General features: G+C 49.3%; 1 protein-coding gene across 1 annotated transcript in view; it reads left to right on the plus strand.

Annotated features, from left to right (window-relative positions):
* The first annotated feature begins 5,350 nt into the window (after positions 1-5,350).
* The window catches only part of SLC6A5 (solute carrier family 6 member 5), a 55,525-nt gene continuing 41,786 nt past the window's right edge, over positions 5,351-19,089 (plus strand). Inside the window, exons 1-5 of the mRNA XM_055356455.2 lie at positions 5,351-5,540; positions 6,545-7,185; positions 9,808-9,946; positions 12,549-12,680; positions 13,020-13,193. Of these exons, the coding sequence (XP_055212430.2) occupies positions 5,351-5,540; positions 6,545-7,185; positions 9,808-9,946; positions 12,549-12,680; positions 13,020-13,193 (1,276 nt within the window). The remainder of the gene's footprint in view (positions 5,541-6,544; positions 7,186-9,807; positions 9,947-12,548; positions 12,681-13,019; positions 13,194-19,089) is intronic.

The raw sequence follows: 19,089 nt of genomic DNA on the forward strand, positions 1-19,089 counted from the left end.
TGGCTTTTCTCAATACATCATGAAAATCTCTCCAATCTCTGAATGGTTCTAATTCAATCTTTTTAACAGCTACAAATCATTCCACACTGCAGATACTCTAATGATCTAATGTGGCTATTTCTTTTTTCCGCAGGCTTTCACTTTATCAACTATGCTATAATAAACACTCTTGCACTATGGTTTTTTATTTCTCTGGGATAGATTTCTAAGAGTGAGATTGCTGGGTCAAAGGATAATATAGTTCTTTTTTCTTTCTTTCTTTTTTAAAGAGATGCCACTAGACTTTGTTTCTAATTTGTCAAATGACCTTGAGTACTCACTTTTCCTCCCTGGACCTGGAACTCTGCTTTCTCACTGATAAAGCAGGCATGTGGAACTATAGATGACCTTAAACTCCTTTTCATCTTGTCATATACTTCTCTGCTTCTGCGCTAGCACCCACTGCCCTGTGTTTTGCTGCAGTGAAGTGAGAATCATCATTACTGCTGACTCAGGAACAAGCATCCTGCCTGACTGAGTCGTGGAATTTTGGACCTGCATTTTGCACAGACTGATTATTTAGCTGAACCATTGATTTCCAAGTATGAGCTCTTCTGAAATGCTACGATGAGGGATGCTTGCTTTGATTAACTTGTGTTTCCCTGACATCCCTGGGTTCAGATGAGAACTGAACAGTGAGGCTGATTATGAAGCTCCAAGCTTCTGTCCTTTCTTTATATTGAAATTTACCTTCATATAAACAAAAAGTGCCTCAGGAAAAACTCAGAGCAGCTTCTGTATTTGAGCACTTTTCCTGGATGCTCCTAATTTTCATTTAGTAAAGGTAAATACTTGATTATTGGGCGACCCAACACTGGATGAGGAGGGAGAAATGTTGCACAATCATTACATATTTTGTAAGGTTTTCTATTCTGCATAAGTCTACCCATATTAAACCTTCCAACCCAGGGAGAGGGATTTGTCTTATTTGCTAATTTTGAGAGGCTTCAAACATGTTTCCTTTAGACTGAATAATATTGTTAACAATAGCTTATTGAAAGTATGCCGGGTAGCCAATCTCAATCTAGGCACTTTGCATGCGTTCTTTCGTTTAATCCTCAGGCCACCCTTGAGGTTAGGTTAAATTTTTTTTTTTTTTTTTTTTTTTTTTGAGATGGAGTCTCGCTGTCTCCCAGAATGGAGTGCAATGGCGCCATCTTGGCTCACTGCAACCTCTGCCTCCCAGGTTCAAGCTGTTCTCCTGCCTCAGCCTCCTAAGTAGCTGGGACTACAGGCGCGTGCCACCACATTCAGCTAATTTTTTGTATTTTTAGTAGAGACGGGGTTTCACCATGTTAGCCAGGATGGTCTCGATCTCCTGATCTCATGATCCGCCTGTCTTGGCCTCCCAAAGTGCTGGGATTACAGGCGTGAGCCACTGCGCCGGCCGAGGTAGGTTAATTTTTATTATGCTCATTTTACTGATGGGGAATTTCCCCCAAGGTCACAGAGCTAGGAAGTGGTGCAGTGTGTCTGCAGAGCCCACATTCTTAGCACAGAACGACACTGCAATGGAGCTGGGCAGTAGTAGACAAGTGGGACAAAAATACGGCATGGCTTCTTCACTATCGGCCATGTCACCTGAAACCCACACTGAGCCCTCACATCCATCATCTATGGAAGTTGTAGGTGTTAACGACTCCCATGTTAAAATCACATAAACATAGACATAGGCGCTCATACTCTATCCCTCATGTGGTGGATGGAGAGGAGCCAACACAGACAGGGACTCAAAGCTAGGCTCTGCCCGCTGACCCTGGACACGTTCCTTCGCCTGTCAGTCGCACTGGCAGCTCTTTCCCGCATGCTGCCCTGAGGACCAGAGGAGGCTGGTGCCACAGTGCCCCGCTAACGCCAGAGCAATAGCTTGTAAAACACCGGTATCTTTCCCTCCTCTCTCCTTCCTTAGTGCAAAGGAGGGCAGCGACTTGAATGCGGTAGGCCGCCCTCTGGGCCCTCTCCTGTCTGGGTTGCAGCTGGCGTTTCGTGTCTTGGCAGTAACACTGGCATCAGGACTGTCACCGGATGGCCTGTTTTTCAGTAGGCTACCCCCATACAACCGAGTGGACACGAGTTTTCAAAAATATTTATTTGCTTATCTGCAAGGCAGGAGAGGAGGGAACAAAGTGATCGAGGACAAAATCAATTACTATTTTTCATCTTTGACAAAGTAATTAAGCCCGTAGTGACTGTCTAATTCAGACCGAATGGCTGCGCGGTGATGGATGCGGATTTACGGCCTCCTTGGCTGCGGCGCGCTGGGCCTGATTATCACTACAAACAGGCGTCCGCGGAGGGCGGGGGCGGAGGTCCGCGTCTAGAGGACGTGCGGCTGGTCTTCTTCTTCTTTTTTTTTTTTTTTTTTTTTTTTAATACTGCGGTTCCATCCTCTGCGCTTCGTAGGCGCTGACACACACCCATACGCACGACCTGCTGCCCCAGGGCCTGGCTTCCTGCCTCCGCATGCTCTCTCCCGCCCCTGAAGCCCAACCTTCTTCAAGCCCTGCTGATGCCCGCCCCTCCGTCCCCGCGTTGGCCTCATAGCGACCCCTCTTAGGCCTCTCCGTTCCAGACCCTCCCTCCATTCTCCACGTAGCCCCTCCCTTCTAGAATCTTGCGGCTGAAAGTGGGGGCAGGCGGGGAGCCCGAATAGCGCCTCAGCCAAACCCCGCAGCCGTTCCTGCGCGTCACCCGCCTCTGCAGAGCCTGACGCGCGGCAGTCTCCACGCCGGAACCCAAGTGCTGACTGGGCCGGGGAGGGCCAGCGGGCGAAATATCAGGCCTGGGGGCCGAGCGGGGGCGCTGGGCGTCACTCAGGCCCAGGGCCGCAGCTGGGGGAAGTGAGAAGGCCGGCAGGATTCTGCCGCCTCTGCGCAGTTCTCCCCCTTCCTCCCGGGGCAGCCAAGTCTGTGCGCCCTGGAACGTCCGGGCGCCGCGTAGACTCTCCATTCGCACCTGGCCCTTTGCGGGGGCTGCTCAAATGCAAATTGGGAAACTGGCCAGAACCTTCCAAAGTCGTGACTGTCCCTCGGGGAAGTCGGCCGGGGAACCGCAGAGGGAGGCCTACACCGATCTTTAGGCCCGCCTCGTGGTACCGCTCCGGCCGATCGCTCTCTGAGCCCGAGCCTGCCTGCCAGGCCTGCCTTCTACAGTTCTCGCATTCGTCTTGAGCCCTCTCGGAAATTGGGGACTGTTTAGGCAGAAACACTCGTAGGTCCCCTCGGCGTCCCCCAAGATGCCAAGAGCCTGCGGGGTGCTTCTCAGCGCCAGCCGGAACTTGAGCAGGCACCCCTGCGGAATTCTCAGTCCCACCCACTCAGACGACCCTCCTCCAGCCAGAGTCCACCACAGCCCACCCTACCCTCTTAACCCTCGTTCCCGACCTCTCCCTACGAGCGGGCCCCGGGGAGAGAGCGACTGACCCTAGCGACAGCCCGGCGGGAGGTGGTTGGGATCTTCTCCAGGGTTCAAAAGCGACTTTCTGAGCCCCAATTTCCTCAGCTTTGCAATTGGTATAGTTTCTGAAAGGCCATTGCTAAATCTAACCGAGATAATTCATGGATAGCCCTTGCACAATGGTTGAGTATTGAGATCTCAATAGACGTTAGCTCAAAACTGCAATAAAAAGCGACCTGAAATCCTCAAGGCGTCTCAAAAGAAAGATCTCCTCCTCCTGCCCCCACCAAAGGCAATGCAGACCGTGTGTCCCCAGCCAGCTGCCCTTTAGAGGGGCTAGGCGGGAAAGCCAACCAGCGGAGGCATCCAAACACTTCTCGGGCTCTCCAGAGGAGCAGGAGGGTGCCCCTTAGTACCCCCGGCGCACGCCGCAATCTGCCACTGCAGCCTACGCCTGCGGCCGCGGCCGCCGCGGCATTGTCCTCCCACCGCGTGGGACGGCCCAGCCGCTGGCGACGGCGCGCACCCCCGAGGCAGTGGGCTGGGCTGTTGGCAGTAGGGAAGGGACAACGTGCTGTCTGTGGCTCCTCATCCCCGAGGCCAGGGGTTCCCCGAGCTAGACCAGCAAGGAAGGAGAGAAGGGAAGCATTTTGCTGATAATTCCCTTCTAGTCTCCAAACTACACCTTCTTTGTAAAGGCGTTTTTTCCTCTTCTGATTATAGCTATTGCATTGTACCAACAAGAAAGTCCATCTTTTTATCGCCACGGCCACCCCCACTCCCATCCCTGCCACAGTACGGTTGAACATCCTGGCATGGCTTTGCAGATTGCCAGCTCTCATTCCCCCCTCCCCCCCATTGCCTGGGCATCCCGATTTGGACGGTCTCTAAGGTCCCGCGCTGCCAAATCAGGCCTGGCTCTGGTAGGATTTTATTGAAAGGACTGTAAAGAAAGAATGGGTTTCCCTTGACTTTGAAAGTGACCTAAGAACTAGGTCTGTGTTGGAAAAACTTCGTTTTTATTTCTCTAAAACGTCTTCAGAAAAGCTTAAAAATACAATGAAAACGGTCAGTTATACTCAGAATTTTCTCTTGATTGTGATAACAGAAATAGGAACGGAAATACCAGATCACAATTTTAAGCAAAAACCCCAGGATTCCTCCAAGACTGACTGTCTGGAAGGGTAGGGATGTGAGAATCTGAAGTTCACATACATGCTAGGTAGGTACACCTTGATAAATGCGGGACCCATGCCTGCTTCAGTCATCGCAGAGCTGTGGGGCTATGCGCAGACCCTCAATCTCTTTCGGAGTAATATTTTCGGAATCCCTGAAGATAAGGGGGGACAGCAATGGAATCTAGTGAAAGGGAAAGAGAAGACAGTGATTTAACCCCCTCCTTCCACCTCTACAGCCCGATCCACTCTGTTGGCGGCTGCGCCTTGCCTTGGGTGCAGTGGGACGTGTCCCTCCCATGTTTCCCTTAATTAGGAGGAGGCAAACTTCTGTCTTCCCCTCCTGCCGGTTTCGGTTTAGTAATCAGACCACATGAGTCACGCCAAACACGCAGCCCCCTCCCGCTAGAGTGACAACTGGCCAGCATACTCTAGGCTGCTGTCCCTTTAAAACTTGAATCCAAGGGGGTAATGATTTATCAAACTTGTATTATCAAGAAAATGTCAAACCAAGGGCACCTTGCTTTGCACTGACGCAAACCCGGCCTTTCCCAAGGAGATATAGAAAGCGCCTCTCCTGCCGGAGCCAAACCCAGTCTTGTCAATAGCGGGTTTCACCCTCCACCAGTTCAATCTGTTGCCTGTGTCAGACATGGTGAGTGTTTGCTTTTGTTCTTTCAAGAGGAAAGGGGGCTGAGGGGACAGAGAAAGCAGATTCGTTTTGGCTATTTCTTTTGGAGATGTCTGTGCATTGGGTGGGGGGAAAGGGGGCGACGAGGAGAACAATTCTCGCAGCCCTAGGTATTTGTACTTGTGAGCGTCACCTGAGGTCGCAAGGAGGTTTCCTAGGCTGTAGAGCTGAGAGATTGGCTGTGGCTCCTGAAGACCCGATCCCGGACACTGTCCTCGGTGCTGAAAAGCCAGATGCCGGTACAGAGGCGAATTGCTCTGGGTCCTAGAGGCTACCGAGACAAATGCTGGCTGAAGCCGAGGTACTTAGATTTGTGCAAATTGAGGAGTTCTATTTTGCGTGTTTGTGAAAGGGGGTTAGACGAGAGGAGTGCGGTGGAGGTGAAGATAATAGGATTATTCTTACAGTGTAATAATAATTATTGGTGCTAATGTTTAGGAAGCCGTGAAAGATAACACGAGGGGAGAAAGTGGATAGAAAAACCACCGCTGGCAGTTCTTTTCATTTGAAAGTGAATTGGGAAAAAGCGAATAAAAATTAGTCATGAGTTTTGGTACTCAAGCAAGCGTAGAGTTGTGAAGGATATTAGACTCCTGTGAATAGTTACTCAAAAAACAAACAAACAAAAAACCCTAAACAAAAGAACAAAAAGCTTTGCATATTCTTTTCCATGTCTGGGAATCTGGAAGTGAATACAAGTTGCGTAAGATAACAAACCTAGTTACTACTCTGTGTCTTAAATTTAGTTTATTATCGTTGTAGGTTTTTTTGTGGTTATTTTGATCGTGATTCTTAACCTTGTCTTTGCTACCTGGCGGGAGGAGGGGGGTTGTGGAGCGCTGGGACTCAACCAATTTGGCCTCAAGCGCTCGCAGGTGCCAGGGCATCAGCTTAGTGGCCACAGCTTGTCTATGGGGGAAAAAGGCAGTGTGCATTGTTGAAAGACAAAGGAAATGGGGCGGAAAATTAAAGAATCTTTCTACAATGGTGATGGGGATGAGGGCACCCACAGCTGTGATGTGAAATCCAAAGAGGGAGGGGAGCTCATGACTCTAGGGCTATTTCCATTCCCCCTTTACCCTTACAAAATTACATTTCTGCCTCTTTTCTTAGTTCATCCTCCACTAGGGAGGGAATATTAGCTTCTTTTTGTCATCTGGTTATTGATGAAACCGGCAAATTGAGAAATACTGATTGCAGCCTTTCTTTAAAAAAAAGTTCAGATTCCAATTTGCTTCCCCAGATATTGTGTCTGGACCTGAGTTGCGAACGTCTCCATATGTAGATACAGGTATTCTAAAAGCTGTTGTGACTTTGTTTTGCACGAACTTGACATTGTGTTTGCAGGATTGCAGTGCTCCCAAGGAAATGAATAAACTGCCAGCCAACAGCCCGGAGGCGGCGGCGGCGCAGGGCCACCCGGATGGCCCATGCGCTCCCAGGACGAGCCCGGAGCAGGAGCTTCCCGCGGCTGCCGCCCCGCCGCCGCCACGTGTGCCCAGGTCCGCTTCCACCGGCGCCCAAACTTTCCAGTCAGCGGACGCGCGAGCCTGCGAGGCTGAGCGGCCAGGAGTGGGGTCTTGCAAACTCAGTAGCCCGCGGGCGCAGGCGGCCTCTGCAGCTCTGCGGGACTTGAGAGAGGCGCAAGGCGCGCAGGCCGCCCCGTCTCCTGGGAGCTCCGGGCCCGGCAACGCGCTGCACTGTAAGATCCCTTCTCTGCGAGGCCCGGAGGGGGATGCGAACGTGAGTGTGGGCAAGGGCACCCTGGAGCGGAACAATACCCCTGCTGTGGGCTGGGTGAACATGAGCCAGAGCACCGTGGTGCTGGGCACGGATGGAATCACGTCCGTGCTCCCGGGCAGCGTGGCCACCGTTGCCACCCAGGTAAGCAGGTTGCATTCGGCCCGCACAGTGTCCTGCTCTCCAGCTGCGCGAGAGAGGCCAGCCGGGCCGTGGCGGGTGCACGTACGCTGATGGGGAAACTGGTTGGCAGTGCCAGGTGATGGATGCGGGAGGCGGCTTTGGGGCTTCGGAAGCTCGCACTGCGCTGGGGTCGGCAGTTCAGGGCGCGAGGGCTGCAGTGACCCTGCCAGAAGGGCCACGACCTGCCCCTTCCCAGCCTTGGCGGTAGCGTGGGTCCAGATCCACGAAGCAGTTGAGGAAGATAGATTCCACCCTTTTATGCAGACAGACTCCCTCTCCTGCCAATGACTGTCTTTTCTTTTCAAAAATAATTTCTTAATTAAACAAAAAGAGGGTTAAAATTCAGAACAAAGCCAGATGGTGGTGGCTGGGGATGGAGGGGTAGGAGGATAATAGTTTAAGTTCTGTAGCCTTTACACTGCCAGTTACCTTTATTATATGAGAACTCATTTGATGCGAGGTGGGTTTACCTGAGGCTACTGAAGCTTAAGTTTTGGGGCCTGTCCTTTGCCTGGGCCCTTCCAAAACCTGGTGTCTACTTTTGCCATAATTTTCTATTTTTTTCCCTAAAGTAACCTCCCTCAATTGTATAGGCTTCAAGCCCCACCAATCTTAATCCCCTCTTGCATCTGATCCTTTACTACTTAATCAGAGGCGTGAAAAACCCACAGAGCAAATCCCAATCCTTGGGTTATGAATAAAGGCAGCTTTTGCTGGTGGCCCGCTATCTCATATAGGCTTTTGTTCTCTTCAATTTCCCTCTGGTCTCTCTCTTTCCTTCTCTGATCTCTTCTTTCTTCTGTCCTTTTTCATCAACTTCAGCTCTTCCCTTCTCACTGCCTGCCTTTCTGCTATTTCCTCTCCTTTCCTGGCCTCAGGGGCTATGCATATATCCAGCAGTGGGGCCTGGACCAAAATTTGTGCCTGTGTGAGGTTTAGGATTTATACAACCCTTCTATCCTTAGTCACTTTAGTGTTTGCGCACACACACACACACACACACACACATACACATTCACACTTATCCACAGGCCCACATAGCAGGAGCTTGTGGTGTCAGAACTAGAAATAAACACAGAATTTCCCACTTGCCTTTCCTTTCGGGGTCCACATCCGGGGTGTTTTTCTATGTATATTATCTGCCTCTGACAGCATGTATCCCACAGTGTGACCCCAGGTGGAGCAGAATATTTGTTTCACTTGTCTTGCTTAACCTCCGCACTGCGGCAGAAGGAGCTGGAACTCCCACCCTTTGCAGCCCTGGAAGGATTGAAGGGTGGGATTAGGAATGGAGACGGCCTGTGTGTGGGAGGATTCGAGGGAGGATGTTAAAGATGTTTGGTTTCTGGAAGTATTTATTTTCAGCCCTGCCCATCTTTCTGATTGTGCCTTTCGGACACTCACCCTGGCCCTTTCTCCCTCCCTAAGACTTCTCCTGACAGCTGCTGCTGTGTCCTGCACACCCTGTAGAAAAGTATGAGACCTAGCAAGTTACTACAATAGGAAGTGAAGGGTGACTGAGAAGGTGGAAACTGTGCGGTGGCCTGAGTCCCTGGAAAGCTTTGTGCAGTGTCTAGGTGTCCTGAACATTTTCAGAGTTTATTTGGGGTGGTCTCCCCCCATTTTTCCTGCTTACTAGTGAGGCATTCCAGCACCAGGCGCTGCCCCAAGAAAGCATCTTAGTGTGAGCTTGAAGAAATGAGCCTCAAAGATTCATAGACTGCTGGAGCTGGCAAGGGCTTCAGGGGACAGTTATTCTAAGCCTCTTTTACAGATGAGACACGGAGGTTCAGAGAGAGCAAGCGGCTTGCCTGGGGTTATCCAGCTGGTTAGTAGTAAAATTTAGACCAGAACTCAAGGTTGTAGATGGCTTGTCTCTTCCCATATCAACCTTTTTTGTTTGTTTGTTTTCCGTCTTGTTTCACCTTCAAATCTCCCTCCTGCCCATCTCCCTTGCATTAGTCTTGAAGGATGCCTTCTTAAATTAGTTGACCAGGCAGTTTCTGGTTTGGTCAAGAAAGTAAGGCAGGGGCTCTGGCTGGCTTCGGCATTGCAGCTCTCTTTCTGGTCTTGGCACACACTCTAAAGGAAGAAACAGCTGAGGAGGGGGTGTGGTGAAGGCTTTTTTTGTGGGAGAGGGTTAATTAGGAACCTGCTTGCTGGGAACTCCAGGCATGATGTTGGGGGAGCCTGCTTGCCAAATAAATTCTTGGTAAGGGGTTGGGGATGGAGGGACCTGCTTGCAATCACCTTACAGGTTCAAGGTTTGGGGAGAGCTGCTTGCTGGTGCGCCCTGACTGTATGATCTGGGAAAGAGGGGTTTTGGGTCTGTTTAAGATGGATCTTCAGATCAGAATTGAGGACCTGCTTGCTGATTGACTCTCAGTGCAGGCTTGAGGGGTGAGGTCCCTGCTTGTAGATGCATCCTTTCTTTAGATTTGGGGTCCTGCTTGCTGATGCATCCTCGGTTGAAAAGTGGGAGCCTGCTTGCTGGGAAGGACCCCTAGTGGGGGGAAGGGTGGAAGGGGCCTGCTTGTGGACCTACTCGGGGCTGTTATCGACAATGTGCTTTTCCGCCCCCAGGAGGACGAGCAAGGGGATGAGAATAAGGCCCGAGGGAACTGGTCCAGCAAACTGGACTTCATCCTGTCCATGGTGGGGTACGCAGTGGGGCTGGGCAATGTCTGGAGGTTTCCCTACCTGGCCTTCCAGAACGGGGGAGGTACGGCTTTTCCGCTCTTTCCGCCTGCGGCGGGGCGGGGCGGGCACCTGAGGGTTGGGTGGGATAAGAGCCCTCAGGCAGGGCCGCCGGGCGGGGAGGCTCAGGACAGCCTCCTCAGGCTCCAGCCTCCTCAGGCTCCAGCCCTACACCTCGTAGGCGTGAGTGCATAACCAGAGGGCGGGGGCGACCATAATCGATCGTGGCATTAGATCTAGGAGGATCTTATCTAGAGAGGGGCGCAGGGGAGGAGTGAGGACCCACAAACCCCCACTGACCCAGTTTTGGGGCCTGGGTCCTGAGCCACGTAAGCACGGGTGCTAGCGGTCAAGTGTTCAGAGAGCGGCGGCACTCCGGGCATCCAACGAGGTTAGAGCCAGCAGCTGTGCAGTCCTGGAGCCCTGATTCAGGATTATATCCTGTCTTCCTACGGGACTCCTTAGGAGATCTAAGAGGTGAGAGGGAAGGGGTTGAGGCTGTGCTGTCAAAAACCTCTCAGAAGTGCCTGCCACCCCCGCCTTCTTCTGCTTCTTGAAGCAGAACATATTTTGATTTTAGTAAAATCGTACAGCGAAAACAGGTTTCTTTCATCTGCCCTAAATTGGGGGAAGGTGCTGCTTTTGAATGAAAGCCGTTTCAGAGATGGGGAGGACACTAGTTAGGCTTGCATCGGCTGCTGGGCCACTATGCTCCCTTGTACCTCTTCTGTACCCGCCGAGGAGGGACCTGGCACATTCACGATCCCTCTGGCCCTCCCAGCGTTTAGGTGCCGCGGGGCCGGCCGCTCTCTAGCAGTAGGAATTTGAACCTAGAGCCCCGTCCCACATCTTCTCAACTGCACCGAAGGGACAAGCAGTGCACTGCTTCACCCCATAGGTCAGGCAGTTTAAGGGTTTTTGGTCTTTTGTTTTTGTCTCTTGGGTCCGCTTCAGGCGGAATTTGTTGCAGCAGAACGGACAGGTGCTGCACCACCGGACGGTTAAAGCGCAAAACATAGGCCACTACTCTCGTCCTCCCCAGTTCCAAATTAGGACACTTTGACAAGTACTTATGAGGACCGCAGAGCATTTGCCATCGGGGGTGCCCTGAAAACAGACCAGGTACCGGCCACACGAATAGAGGCACCCAGATAGGTTCCCGTTTGGTTTTCCGCAGGGCGCCCTCAGGCCGGGATGCTACAACAAGGCTTCCAGTGACTAGGAGGGGAGTGGGTTATCAGGGTAGTGGATGGGGAGGGAGTTCCAGCAAAAGGAGGTTGACCCGCGCAAGTGCCCGCGCTTTGCCCGCCCGGGATCTGCGAAGAGCGGCGGAGCAGATCTCAGGGTTCCGGAGGAGCCAGGCTCTGTGATGCGAGGCAGCCTGTTCCACACTGAGGCTCGAGCCCCCCTCAGCCCTCAGTGCGGGGTGGAGGGCTCGCCGCTCCTTTTCAGGAGCAGAGGAGGACTGCACAATCCCTGTCTTGAGAGGATAAAGCAGGACCCCGGTTTTACTGCCCAGCAGCCCGTGGCTGCCCCTGGGCCTTCCTGGCTTGGAGAGCTCCGGGCAGGAAAGGCCCTGCCATCAAACAGGAAGTGCGGAGGGGCGACAGCATGAAGAGTAGACTGGAGAAAGATCAGTTTTCCCTCCGCTGAGGCCGGTGTTCTGCGCTCGCGCATCTCCAGTACCCACCTTGACTCTGGCCCATGCAGCAGCATGTTCTGGTCAAAACCTTTTCAAAAATCATGACCATTCCCCAAGTCCCTCCCAAACAACCTCAAAGAATGTTGAAGGGAAAGAACCCTAGAGAAGTCTCAGTGACTCTATGGAGGCCTGCCAAGTACTATTGCCCTAGACGGGGCATTTTGAGGAATGAAGAGATGCAGCGCAAACAACATTAGGGGCTCACAGGCTGAATAAGACACTTGCATAAAAATTATCAAGTGATCGGTGCCTGGAGAAAGGTACTGTGGAAGGACTCAGAAGGGAGACTTCTTGGAGGAGGAAGCATTTGAGTTGACCTTGAAGGATGGAAGGAACTTCTCATATGGAGAAGGGCGTTGAGAAGTGTGTGATGGGGATGGAGATGGGTTTAGGAAGAAGGACGGGTATCCCCCAGTGGCTGTCTGGCACAGCCTGCCCAACCCTGGTTGGCAGAAGGTGTTCAGGTAACTTACTGTAGAGGAGGGCTCCTGGAGTTTAGCTTAGAAGATTTTAGGTCCTGGGAGGGCTGAGGCTCTGATAAGATTTCACCAACCTGAATCCAGTAGTGAGTCAAAGGCATGGACTGGTTGAGCTCTGGGAGGGCTTCATTTTGGGAAACTGAAGTGCTATAATAAAAAAAAGAAAATAATAAAACCTCATCAGCACATATCCCTAGCCATCTGCCAGTGGAGAGTTGAAATAAGGAGTGTATTTGCATGGGTACCCTTATACTTTTTGGAGGAGGGCTCTTAAATATCTGTGGGTGACTGTTGCTGAAACAGGACATCAAAGGGCTTCTTCAGGAATGGAGCTAAATTGTCCTTTAGTTCTTTGAGAGGGAGCCCAGCCCCCAACCCAGAGGGTTAAGGAGGGCAGCAGCCTGCTTTTGCCTCCTAGGGCTCTCACTCCCCGCTCTCTTTCCAAGGTGCTTTCCTCATCCCTTACCTGATGATGCTGGCTCTGGCTGGATTACCCATCTTCTTCTTGGAGGTGTCGCTGGGCCAGTTTGCCAGCCAGGGGCCAGTGTCTGTGTGGAAGGCCATCCCAGCTCTACAAGGTGAGTCCAGCCTGCCGCTCAGCCTCCTCAGGCCCTTTCTTACTCTGTCCCCTCTGGCACCATGCAGCCCCAGGGAGGGAGACCTGCCTTTGTGGTTAATAGACTAACTCTTTCCTTCCTTTATTTGATCTTTCTGAATAATGGCCCAAGATCACCTCTGGCATTGTTGAGTTCCCAGCAGAATGCCTTCATATCCCTGGTAGACATACAGTTCACTCTGCTATTAATGCATCCATTCTGTACAAGAGAGCCTAGACCTAGGTCCCCACCCTATGCCCAACTCTAAGAATTCCATGTCATTTAAGGTGGAATGAACCCCTGGAATTTTTGCTTCTGCAGGCTGTGGCATCGCGATGCTGATCATCTCTGTCCTAATAGCCATATACTACAATGTGATTATTTGCTATACACTTTTCTACCTGTTTGCCTCCTTTGTGTCTGTACTACCCTGGGGCTCCTGCAACAACCCTTGGAATACGCCAGAATGCAAAGATAAAACCAAACTTTTATTAGGTAAGTTTGGAAATACCTGCTTTAGGTGTGTGTATTCTAAACTATCCATTTATTCAGCAAAATAATTGAACATATATTATGCATGCTAGGACCTATACTAGGTTCTGGGAACACAGAGATTACATCAAACTATCAAATATACTTAATTCTAACATTCAAGGAGCTCCTGGTCCAGAGGAAGGCGTAATCAAATTTTTGTTTGCTTATGAATAGCTGAAATCTTTGTTAAAAATGCAGGTTCACAGGCCCACAAGATAGTCTGATTTATAGATTTGGCTGGGTTCAGAAAATTTGCATTTTAACAAGTCGTTGTAGAATTTTATTTTGTTTTATAGTGTTTCTTAGACTAGCAGCATTACCTGGATGGTGGTTAGAAGCCCCGCCCTAGCCTTTCTGAATAGATTTGCATTTTAACTAGGTTCCCAGGTGACTTATCTGCATGGTACAATTTGAAAAGTGATGGTCTAATTCCTAGAGTCCAGGAGAGCGATCCTGGGGCCAGACTTCACAAGATACTGCTCAGCGCATGAGGTGAATATGAGAGTGGACCCTTAGACCACTCTGATAAAAATGTGGTGTCTAGAAGAGGGCAAGCTACTGGGGAGTCAGGGAGTGTTCCTGGAAGATGCTTCAGATGTGAAATAGATTGGGACTTGAGGCCTTGGCAGAAAGTGTCAGCTTCTTGGGTCAAGGGCAAGAGAGTGAATGTGAGGAGAAGTAGGGCAGCTGTGTCAGAAAGTCTTTCTGGTCTATATCTCTGTATGTATGTCTGGGTCAAGTAACTCTCTCTGGATCTGTTTTCCTTCTTTAAAAAACAGAAATAAAAATGTTCTTCCTCTACCTACCTTATGGGGATTGCTGTAAGGAGAAAAGAAATGAGGAGTGTGATACAGTTGCAGAAGCATATAACTCTACAAATAAAAGGTGCTAGTAGCAGTCACTTTGGAAGCTCTCGTCATTTTAAAGGGAACCTAGAAACAAGTAGTTTCTTCTTTCCCCAGTAGATCTGTTAATTCTCCTCAGCTAGGTCTGTGCTGAGACCAGCTTCCTGTGATCTCTGTATGATTGGCTCTTAGTGCTGCCCTCCAAAACCGCTTTTTTCATGATGGAACTAGGACACTATTTAATCCTTCAAGTATATTAAGGGCAAAAATATGAATTCTTCCCTCTCGCAGACCCAGAGAGATGACATTCTTTTCTGCATTTTCTGCCATGAACATGTGTTTATTTTATAGTCTCTCTGTCTGTCTGTCTGTGTGTGTGTGTGTGTGTGTGTGTGTGTTTAAAGCAGGCTGAGCATGTTGGCTGGATCAGGCACATGGGTGGAGGCACAAGAGGCACAGAAGCCCCTGTCTCTGGCTTCCAGTCTGGCTCACCATCGCCTGGGAGACATGAAAGGCAGAGCAAAGATATGACACAGCTCAGCTCCTACTCATCTGGTACAAACCACTAAAGCGATGCAAGCTCTGAGCACAAGGAGACAATGTACATTTTTCACGCTGATTGTTTCCTGCAAGTATATGACCAGGCTGAGCAGATCCTATCTCATTCTTACCCAGTGTTTTAATTTTTAATTTTTTTTTTTTTGGTGAAAAGAAAAGGTGTCAATCCACACTCTTTCTTTGTGCAGCCCCTCCATCTGTCATTCTCTGTGTTATCAGCACATGAGTGTGTTCTGTTCCTGGCGCCAGGCTATCCCTTGCAGGGGTATTGGTCCTTTGGAATTCTGGGGTGACTTAGAAAAGTTGATGGTGGCCTGACTTGCAGAGCCCCACTGCTCTGCTGGACAAATCAGGAGTCCAGACAACGGATATTCCCAGGCTGTTTCCCAAATGGTCATATTGAGCAAGCCTTCCTTAAGAGATGGATAAACTCTTTCCCCAGCATTTCCCACCAATTGCCTTCCAGTCTCACCTTCTCTTTCACAACCCCATAACTACCCACACCCTGTGACTGCTGGGCAAAAGGACTCATCCCAGGAGAGAGGGGCTGAATGGCTAGCTATTGTGACCTTCGTGTGCAGCCTGGAGCTGCCCCATGACACTCTCAGTGCTGCAAGGGACACATTCCATGGGGATACCAGGCAACCATACCCACTCCAGCCCCAGAGGAAAGCCCTGGATCTGTGGGTGGGGAGAGGCAGCGTTTGCCACATCTTTCTCTGATGCAGGTTGTAAGAGAGGCTGCTGTCTTTAGGGTGACTCAACTCTCCAAGTATCTGTAATGGAGAATGACTAGTCTGTGCCCTGTCAAGTGAGACCAGCGGCTTTACGTGAAAATAGGAGTTAGCTGGGTCACGTAAAATAGGAACAACATAAATACCATTTCTATTTCCGGAATGGCTTCATTTTCATTACAACTTTAATTAAATGATTCCTTTTCTCCCTGGTCTTTCATGTGCTTTCATTTATTAATAATTGCCCAAGTAAAGAGAATCCCATTCCACAGCTTCCAATTTAGCACGATCATTATCGCTGTTCTTTGTTCGGGGTTGCTGGGCCGCAGAGCTCTCTGATGAGATGGCCCATCATTCCCTCGCGGGTGGACCCGAAGGCGCCGGGCGCTGGGAAGCATGCTCCTGCCGCCCGGTGGTGGGAGGGGATATTGCAGGAGGCTTGGGGCTGCGGAGCGAGCGAGTGGGGAGCCTGGGAACCCTGCTGCATTGCTGCAGGAACGGTGACCTTGTGCTGCTGCGGCGGCAGTGATCTACAGACATCCAGAGACGCTCTCTAGTGAGGCTGCCTGTGTGCTTCACAATTGCAACTTGGGAATCGAGAGATTTGGTGTTTGCCCTCGTGTTAGTGATCTCTCCAGTCTTGGGTGGACGTAATGTTTGGCAGGAGGGCTAGAAATAACTTATGTGCTTATTTACAGAACAGAGATATGGAGTGTTCTTTAATTGTCTTCATTCATGTCACTGCTGGGGGAAACAAAAGCTTTCCTGGTAAATATTTGATAATGATTAGGTGGGAATCCTCCTGAAACTCTGTTATTTGATTAAAGAAGATACTTTGAGTAGGAAGATATTTTTAGGCCCTGAAGTGGAGATTCTCAACCAGGGGAGATTTTGCAGGGGACATTTGGCAACGTTCAGAGACGTTTTTAGTTGTTGCAGCTGGGTGGGCTCCTGGCATTTAGTAGGTGGAGGCCAGGGATTCTGCTAAATATCCTGCAATGCACAGGACGGTCCCACAGCCAAGAATTACTAAAGCTGTCCTTGCAGGGTTAACAAGAATTCTAGACAGAAGTATTGTTATAATCAGCATTAATCAGGCTGTGCTTTTGACTCACTTCCTTGAAACCAAAAATTGAGTAACACTACGTACATTTGCATCCCCATTGTTCCTATAGATGAGATTTCTGATGCTAGAATCATAAGGCTTTTGTTTAAGAATTGCTTAAGGAGATCCTAAATTCCAGTAAAACAGCTGATGCCGACCAGTTTAAAGACTCCTACCAGCTTTAAGCAGGGGCTCATGCCTGTAATCCCAGCACCTTGGGAAGCCAAGGTGGATGGATCACTTGAGGCCAGGAGTTGGAGACCATCCTGGGCAACACGGCAAAACCCTGTCTCTACTAAAAATACAAGAATTAGCTGGAAGTGTTCGCACACACCTGTAATCCCAGCTACTTTGGAGGCTGAGACATGAGAATCACTTGAACCCTGGAGGTAGAGGTTGCAGTGAGCAGAGATTGTGCCACTGCACCCCAGCCTGGGTGACACAGTGAGACTGTCTCAAAAACCAAAAAACAAACAAATGAAAAAAGGTTCCCACAGAGGAACTGAATCAGTGTGAGAATACTTTTCTTCATCTCTCTGTCCCAGGACTTCACCCTGCACTCTTCAACCTACTCCAAAACCCTAGCTCCAAACTCTTTGGGGAGATGGATTTGAGGTTTCCTCCTATCTCCTTGTTCAGTGGCTCTTATGATTAAACCTCTTTCTCTGCTGCAACGCAGGAAACTCTGTTTGCTTCCTGCGAGTATATGACCAGGCTGAGCAGACCCTATCTCATTCTTACCCAGTGGTTTATTTGTTTATTTATTTTGGTGAAAAAAAAAAAAAAAACCAAGGTGTCAATCCCCACTCTTTCTTTGTGCAGCCCCTCCATCTGTTATCCTCTGTGTTATCAGCACATGAGCGTGTTCTGTTCCTGGGCCCAGGCTGTCCCTTGCAGGGGTATTGGTCCTTTGGAATTCTGGGGTGACTTAAAAAAGGTCCTCTTCTCTTAATTAAACCTCTTTCTCTGCTGCAACGCAGGGTCTTGGTGATGTATTGACTCACTGTGCCTGTTGGGCAATGGACCTATTGCGGTTACTTTATCTGACCCCAAATGCCATTAGTACAGCTATTGAGAAACCTTGGTCTAAAGAACTACTGAAAGGGAAGGGATTCTTATTATTGTTTCCATTTTTACCCAACATTCTAAGAAACTCTGCGGTGTGTATGGGAAGTGGTAGGCAATTTATGGCAGGCAAGTGGCCTTACGGGAGATGATGCTGAAGACTAGAGATACTCTCTCCAGAAAAAGCTATAACAATGGTGATTGAGTTATGGCTAAAATTTATTGAGTGCCAGCTGTGTGCCAGGCATTGTGGGAAGATTTTTAATTTGTGATCTCTCTTCATTTGGTCCTTACTGCAACCCTGAACAACTATGACCAGAAAATGGAGGCTTCGACAAATGGAACTCATTCAAGCTCTCGGGAGTAGTGGAACGCCTGAACTCACATTCTTGCCCACTATGCTCTTCCACAGAGAACATAAAATGGGAGTCCATGCACCAGATCAAGCCTGCTTCTTAAAATTATTTATTTATTTTAGAGAAAGGGTCTCATTCTGTTGCCCAGGCTGGAGTGCAGTGGTGCAATCACAGCTCACTGCAACCTTGAACTCCTGGGCTTAAGCAATCCTCCTCCCTCAACCTCCTGAGTAGTTAGGACTATAGATGTGCAGTACTGCACCTGGCTAATTTTTAAAATGTTTTGTACAGATAGGGGTCTTGTTATGTTGCCTAGGCTGGTCTTGAAGTCTTGGGCTCAAGCCATCCTCCTGCCTTGGCTTCCCAAACTGTTGGGATTATAGGTGTGAGCCACCCTGCCCAGCCACTTTTTGTTATTGTTGCTCCTGGTATTTAAAGACAGTTTTAATACATTCAATGTTTTTAAATGGAGATATTTCATGTAAGTTTATAGATTTTCTGCATCTTTTGCCACAACATCTGGAAAAGCTTGGCACTGATTGGCTGGAGTGCTCTCTGGTTGGCCACTGTCCCCACCTCTCTCTATTATTTTCTAATTTTATGCCTTCCTCATTTGTGTCATCATCCTGGCTTCTGTAGGTGTTTGAATTTATAATCCCTGCTCCCTATTCACATTGGATTGCCTAAGTCATTAACTCCAAAGAGAGAGCTTGTTTACATCCTGTCTTGATGTATGACCTTGGCTAGCCACTGCATCCCTCTGTGCCCCAGTTTTCCTTATCTGTAACATAGAGATAATAACAGTACCTTCTCATAGGGGGTGGTGTGAGGCTTAAATTAGTCAATGCATGTAAAGTACTTAAAACAGTGCCGTAAACGTGGTAACTGCCATATAAGTGTAAGTTGTTGTTGTTATTGTTACTATGTGCTCCTTTGCAAAATAATGTCCTTTGGGATTAGTCCTGGTGGATTCTTTATTTAAGGCATTTGTCAGTTTATCTGTATTTTAAAGAGAGGCATTGTAAAATGGTCAGAAAGACTTCAGATTCTTCCTATTTAAAATGACAATAATAATATATACCTCCTGGGTTTTATGAAGATTTCATGAGATAATCATTAAAGTGTTCAACACAGAGCCTGACATACTAAGACTCACACGGTTAATTTCCTTTCTCCATCCCTGCCTGGATCAGG

The sequence above is a fragment of the Gorilla gorilla genome, chromosome 9 (genome assembly GCF_029281585.2).
Source record: "Gorilla gorilla gorilla isolate KB3781 chromosome 9, NHGRI_mGorGor1-v2.1_pri, whole genome shotgun sequence".
In the NCBI taxonomy this organism is placed as follows: Eukaryota; Metazoa; Chordata; class Mammalia; order Primates; family Hominidae; genus Gorilla; species Gorilla gorilla.